General features: G+C 39.5%; 1 protein-coding gene across 5 annotated transcripts in view; it reads left to right on the top strand.

Annotated features, from left to right (window-relative positions):
* The window catches only part of ZMYND8 (zinc finger MYND-type containing 8), a 47,820-nt gene extending 43,230 nt beyond the window's left edge, over positions 1 to 4,590 (top strand). For 3 of the 5 annotated variants that reach the window (XM_027646417.1, XM_027646416.1, XM_027646418.1), the window contains exons 21-22: positions 1,246 to 1,335; positions 4,400 to 4,590. In XM_027646417.1, coding sequence (XP_027502218.1) covers positions 1,246 to 1,335; positions 4,400 to 4,501 — 192 coding nt within the window. In that variant the 3' untranslated portion in view covers positions 4,502 to 4,590. Of the gene's footprint in view, positions 1 to 143; positions 1,336 to 4,399 lie in introns of all 5 variants that reach the window. The other 2 variants (XR_003528201.1, XM_027646419.1) reach the window with 2 other exon arrangements.
* Positions 4,591 to 7,224: the final 2,634 nt, after the last annotated feature.

A 7,224-nucleotide genomic window follows, 5' to 3' on the forward strand; every position in this document is an offset into this window, starting at 1 on the left:
GTCTTGTCAAAAAAAAAAAAATATCTCCTTCTGTCCTCTGGGAACACCCTTTCCCCTTCACTTATTCCCAGTAAAACCTTGTGTTGGCTTGACTCATCCTTCCAGCCAAAGGGGACTGGACCTCTTTCTCTCTCTCTCTCCAGGATCCATCAGTGTAGCTTCTGGTCTGGATCTTTCGATACAAGTTGCCTTCTGATAAGCAATACTGACTGCAGCACTTCCAAGCCCTTCTTGCCTGGGGGTTCAGAGGCCAAGCTCAAGACCTGCATTCAAATCAACTTACTTTATCACCACAGACTGTCATTAGGGTACCACAATGTTCCATAACACTGATACAACAGTTCACCTGGATCTACGGTTAACGGAGCAGTTCCGAAATCCTCCATAGCATCTACTCTGATAGTATTCAGTAGGCAAGGATGAGCAAATGCTCTAATAAAAGGGACTTAACATTGCATATATAGAAAATGTTTATAGAGAAGATTCTGCTTTATAGGTAGGGCTTGACTATTAGCAATTTCGGCATCATTTTTTTTTTTCTCCCCTTGCAAGATTTATTAAATGAAAAATTTTAGGGGGGGGAGGCTGATCCTTCAAACCCTTACACGTGATCCTGCACATCAGTAGGAGCCTTGTTGTATTTTAAAATATTAAAGGCAAACTAATTTTGTAGTATTGTGATTCCAGCATGATGTCTCATTGAGATAGTCCTGTAGAATTGGGAAGCATAGTAATCTAGAGAGCTGTGTTCATTTCTTGACACTTTTGCTACTGTCTGGTGTTAGATCTCTGGGCTTGACATGTCACCTAAGGGAGTAACTTGGGGAAACAGATTTGAAGAGGGGGAATAAGGATGTGCTGTTCCACTTGAATACTTTGATGAAGTTGGTTAAACTCTGGCTTATTCAGTTGATGTTTGTTTGCATTGTTCTGGTGGCACAAGCTTTATATTACCGGGGAAATAGGGAATGTGAACCCTAAAGCTTGCCAGGGAATATTCCAGTTATACAAATCTGGAATTTCACATAGGTGTTCTACCTGAAACATCATGCTGTATACATGGATCGTGTTCACAATTTGAATTTTGTTTTATTAACAAAGAAGTAACCTGTGAATTCATTGAGATGCAGATTTTTAGCACAAAGAAAACATCCAACATAAATTTCATATCGTAGTAACAACAACTAGGTGGAATTTATGTAAAAGCTGAGGCTTCTACTGAGGTTGCCCGTGCTGTCTCTGCAGATAGCAACAGGTGTGACAAGCAACCAGCCTATAAAACTGGTCCAGGTACCACAGAGCACCACCTATATTCCAACTACTCAACCCACAATTGTAAGTACAACATCATAATTTAAAGTCTGCAGCAGTGCTGTGCCTGGTGTTAAAACTGCTCAGTATCTCTGGGGGGTTGTCTCTGTCTGCTCTTCTATCAAGAGATGAATTCACTGGTAGAGTCTCGACTTGCAGTGCAAAATGTCTTCTTTGCTGTGCAACATTCCACCCCTTCATTCCATTCATGATTGCAAGGATCCAGAAGTCGTTAAGTCTAGTGAAGGCACTGAGGACAGGCAGATGCCATTTCATATTATTGGTTCATTTCATGTATATACTTGACCACAACATCAATGTAAATATATAGAATTCATTTTAAATATCTTTTAAATATCTTTTTGTCTATGGTATCCTAAAGAGATTTAATTATTTCTGAGCTATGCTTGATATTCCTGTGACATCTCAGTACCTATAAAAGAGAATATGCATTTGTCAGCAGTGTCTCTGCCATGGCGTCTTGCACATTAGTGTTACAGAATGATGAGAAATGGCATTGGAATCAGACCTTTTTTTTTTCCCATCAAAGGCTTAAGGACAACTGAATTCCCTAGTGTCAGTCAAAGGAGATGGGACAGAAGTAAGTTTGATTTTTGTATTTAATGCACCATAAGAGCCCATTATTTCAGCTGGTTGTGCTCTGCAGGGCTCACATCAGTGTGGCCCCTGAGCTGGCACTGCCTTGGTCCTAGTGCTGCCTCAGGTGGGGTTCAGCAGGGGAGCTCATGTGTGGGTAACTTCAGTTCATTTCTGACTTCAATCAGATAATTTATTTTAACAGTTTAACAGTATTTTAACAGTGTACCCTAACCACACTGTGACTGGGAGGCCTCATGTGCTGTCCAAGTCCCTCTGTCTGTCTCTCTCCTTGTGCACCCCCCACCAGCTGCAGGACACACCCGTGTGTGTGTCAGTGAATACACCACATGCACCAGGACAGAGAGTGTTTCACAGCCATCATATTCCACACAAACTTAGTGGGGATCGTGCTCTTAGTGGGGATCATCACATCCCACATTCCTCACAGCATTTTAACTCCACTCCCTTGGTCTCAACTGAGAGCACTGTGCACCTTTGCAGCATTGGCCCTGAGTTGCTTGGACTGAATTACCATTAACAACAAGGTTTTATATGTGTTTAAAAATCCAACAGCAGACATCAAAGGCGTTAGGCTTTTTTTTTTGTGAAGAACTGTGAGGCTGTAAGATCCTAAGGTGGTTTTGTGTAATCAGAAAAATGGCAGTTACTTTCGTAGGTTTTCTGTAACACAAAGTGTACTGAAGTTATGTAAAGCAGAATTAGAAGGTCTGAAAGGTTTCCAACTTTATTTGTGCATGTTTATAACTTTGTACACATTTGCATTAGTCTTGCACAGCTACAGACACCTCTGTATTCTAATGACTGCACGTGCAATTTAAATGATTTTAAACCTTAGTGCATGTTTAATATGTATGCAAAATGTACATATGTGTAAAACTGGCAGAGGTGGAAAATTTACCTCTCAGGGAATGATCTTAACACATTTAAGGAGTCTCGCACATTCCATATTCCGATCGCGCTAAGAACTGAAACTTAATTATTTTCATGTGTGTAAGTGTGTATATTTAAAAGGCGACTGTGGCAACCTTAATTTCCCCACCTCTAGTGCTGACAGTGACTTACATAATGGCTTCTTTAGGGTTCAGTTTGCACTTTGTGTCCAACTAGGAATTCCTTCCTCTGAACAAGTCCCAGTGTATCTTCTGGGTACCATTTCCATGGAGCCCTGTACACGCATCTGAAATCATTACAAAATGGCAGTAATCTGGAATTTATTCGGGAAATTGGTTCCATGTTTGGTTTTGATTCTTCCTGCAGTTAAAATAATGTAAAAATATGAATCCATCATCTTTGCATTCCAGGGGATGGAACGAGTAGGCTTCTGGAAGGCACAGACTCTGTCTTTGTGGAATACTATTAAGACACTCGTGTGGTTTCTTGAATCAGTGTGGGGAAACATTGGGCTTCACTGAACTTGTATTTCTTCTTCCGTGTTCTCTTTGGAATGTCACACTACCACTGGGGGAAGATCTGTGCATCCCTTTCAGGTTCCTCAAAGTCTCACTCCCTGTCTCTTCCACAAGATGTTGTGAACTGAAATGGATGCGTTTGTCTGATCACCAGTTGTGCATCACTGGAATTGTATTGGAACATCCTTGCAGTTTGTATGGTAGAGACATTTCTAGACTTTCTCACGTTTTTGGAGGAAGGTTAAGATACAGACTTAAGGTTCAATAAACCCTTTTACAGATCTTCCAGAGTGATGTGACCTTGACCAGATTGTTTAACATTCTTGTGCCTTTGTCTCTGCATCTGTAGAATCAATTACCACCTATAGAGATGTCCTGAAACTCCATTTGTCGAGATGTATAAATCATGATCTGTATGATGGAAGTGAAAAGTTTATTCTATATTAATATTTTTACAGGGTGTGTAAGACAGTTCCCAGTAATGCTGATGTTTTTGCTATTGATTTGTGCAAAAGTTAACTTAAGTACTTTTTTTGTTCAGATGGATGTTCTTTGTTCTCTTCTGTGTAGACTGAATGCATGGGGGAAATAGTTCCTTTTGGGGAAAAAGATTTAAGTAATGTGTAACAAGAATATACTTATAAACAAGGGTATTTTTGTACTCCAGTTTGATTTGTCAAAAGCTTTTTCAAATGACAAAGGATTTTCTTAGCCCTTTTTCCTCTTCCCATGTATTAGTTTGCAGAAAACACGTAACTGGATGTAATTCTGAGACCCTCACTCTCCAAGCACAGACAGTGTGTACAGTCCCTGTAGCACCTCCTGTCCCTGTAATTCTATAGCAGTAACGAGAACACAGAAAAACTCTTGGCTATAGGGAAGTTCAAACACTACTTTGTCCCCTGGAACGAGGTAATTCTGCGGTAATAAAGGTATTAGTTCCTGCACAAAATTGGCACTTGTTCTGGATTTCCCCTGGAAGATAAATCTCTATTTCTGTGGTCATGTTTATGTGACCTTTAACATAACAATCTGTTTCTCTTGGTTTTAATCCACAGACCATTCCTGTAGTGGTAAGTCCTTCTGCTGGGACAGTGGCAATGAGAACTGGAGTTCAGTATGTTCAGACCACAATGCCAGTCCAAGTACGAAGAGTCTAACTGCTAACAAGAAGTCCATACAATTGTTGGAATAAATAAGTCTAATAGAAATGTGAAAAATAAACACAGTTCTTTGGATTAACCTCAAAGGTTCAGACTTTAGCTTTGTGTATGTGTACAAAGCATTAATTACACTACATTAATGTAAAGCATTAGTGCTGGCTTAGAAAAGCTGAGGACAGGTAAGATCCATATTAAATCTATGCTTCTTTTGTAAATAATGTACAATTTGTGGATGTCATTAGAGTACCATCTCCTTTTTATATTTGTATTGACTTTAACTTATAAAGAGTGTTTGAAGTTGGAAAAGGAAGGTTTAAAACAGCCTTATCACAACCTAATGCTGAAAACTGGTCTTGGGAAACTGCAGTTATGCATCAAATAATACTAAGAATCTGAACATCTGTCTTTGCATTTGGATTGAAAAAAATTTCTGCACTTTGAAACTCTTGTAGAGTTTCTTTGAACAACCAAGTGATGAAGGATACCTTTTTTCAGTTGATTGCATCAGGCAAATTATGACATTTCCAATCTGTGGATCTGAAACACAAAGATTTACGTTGTTTTTTTTCATAATGACCAGACTGACAACAATATAAATGTTGTTTACAGGTTAATTTAAAATTTCATTTAGTCTAAGATCAGAAAAGTTGGAAGGCGTGATAGCAGCTGGTTGTAGAACGGTTTCTGATCACTGATATCGAAGACTGAGGAAAGTAAAATTTGTTCCTGTGCTTCTTATTTTTTAAAAAACTCTCCCAAAGGACTTTGAACAAGAATTAGGTGTGGAGAAAAACACGGATCAGGAAACACGGGCAAAGGACTTTTGATGCTGGGCCAGAGCATGTGTTATTTATCTGATGGAATTTCTGTTTTTCTGTAAGCATGAAGCAGTGCAGTACCAGAGGAGCTCCCCCTGCAGATGCTGTCTGTTACACTGAGACTGTAGTCCCATTTTGTATGTTGTGTAAAACGAAAGCATTGAACAAAGCAAAGGTGATGTATGTATATGAGAAAATTAACTGTATGATATCATTCCAGTACATTCTGTTGTACATTTTAGTCATGTTGATTTCTCCCATTGTTTATATAAGAATGCGGTTTGTACAGTCTCCAGCTAGTCCCCAGATTAGAGGGAAAAAAAGTATTAAAAGGAAAAAAAAAAAAAAAGGCAAGAACAGAATATTCATTAATTGCAGTTGTGTCAAAACTAGCCTAGCTGGCCTTATTTGTGAAGCATAATTGCTTTTAGCATATGGAAGTATTTTTTCACATTTTCTTTGTATAAAATTTGTATTAAACTTAAATATCTTTTTTGACAATTGTGTTTCTTTGTGACTAAGACAGGTGACACACACGATATGCTTTGGGTTTCTCCAATTTTTCAAGAAACTTCACAATTTTTTTATTAAACTGTTTTAGAAAAATGCTCTGTGTTCCTGGATTTCCAGTTTTGGTTCAGTCTGGAGGAATGTTCACTTCTGCACAGTCTCCAGATCACAGGTAACTTCACTTACATTAGCATCTTCTGTCTCAGAACACCTGCCAAATTTGAGATAAAACAAAGCAGCGTTGACATTCTGTAAATAAGAAGCCATTTATGTGTAAAACTCAGCAGGAGATGTTTTCTCTCAGTTTTAACAGCAGCAAAGGTCTGTCACTTGCTGAGTAGCATTTCTTCACTGGCTGGACTGATAACACAGCATTGTTAGGTGGATTTGTGGGTTAGAAATGGGGATTGTTGTAGCCCTCTAACAGGGCATGAATTGGGCAAGACTTCTGTGTGTGTGTGTCTTAATTAGAAGTTAAAAGAAACAGGGAGCTTGTAAAAGAGCTGACTAAAATCTTACTGAGAATATTGTCTGAAGTTCCAAATCCTGTAGTTACCTTGTTCCAGGCATTTGTGAAGCAACCAAAGTTAATGTTCCCAGTGCTACTGTGTTTACAGAATGGCACAGATCTTGAAATGATGTTTTGGCCCTCCCTGTGGAATTTGGATGCTGGTATCACTGAAATGAGCCCTTGTGCAAGGAGGAAAAGGAAAGAGATGAACAAGACGCAGATTGCTGTAGGAAACCCCACTGCTTTCTGACACCTTCCTATTTGTGACAGTCTTTCTTACAGCAGGCAAACCATGAGGAAAAAAATTCCACCACATTTGCTAAAAAAAGTCACATTTTGGATGGAATTGTGTTCTTTACGAATCCCCCAAAGCAGGTACAGGGGTTTGGTCCTGTGGCTGTCGACACACAGGGCTGACACGTCACAGCTGCCATGTGGCTGCTACCTTCTGAGCCAAAGACTGAGACTGGATTAATTTAAGATCAGATTTTGTGCTTTAGTTTGGCAGAAAATCCCCTCTCAGATCCAGCACTGTTTTCTCTAAATGTTTGTAGAGATTAGGAATATCCCTCAGGCTTGTGTAGCACTTGTGTCATATCTGTAACTTGTTTGATCTTATTAGATGAGGGCATTGTAGCACTTGCTACATCTCTACCACCTGGTTCCAGGGTGGCTCTGATCCTTCTGGGGTTGTCTGGTGCCACAGCGAGCAAGAATCAGCAGTTTTCAAAGTGAATGAGAGAGTCATCCAGGCCCAGAAAATTTAAATGTTTTGGCAGCAAGATTAACAGCCCAGCCTTGAAATGGGGAGCACATATTCCACACATACCTTTAGATCCAGCAGTGGTGGCAGAAAAGGCAGGTCATCTACTCCCCCAAAA

Source organism: Corapipo altera, unplaced genomic scaffold (assembly GCF_003945725.1).
Source record: "Corapipo altera isolate COAL_440 unplaced genomic scaffold, ASM394572v1 64, whole genome shotgun sequence".
In the NCBI taxonomy this organism is placed as follows: domain Eukaryota; kingdom Metazoa; phylum Chordata; class Aves; order Passeriformes; family Pipridae; genus Corapipo; species Corapipo altera.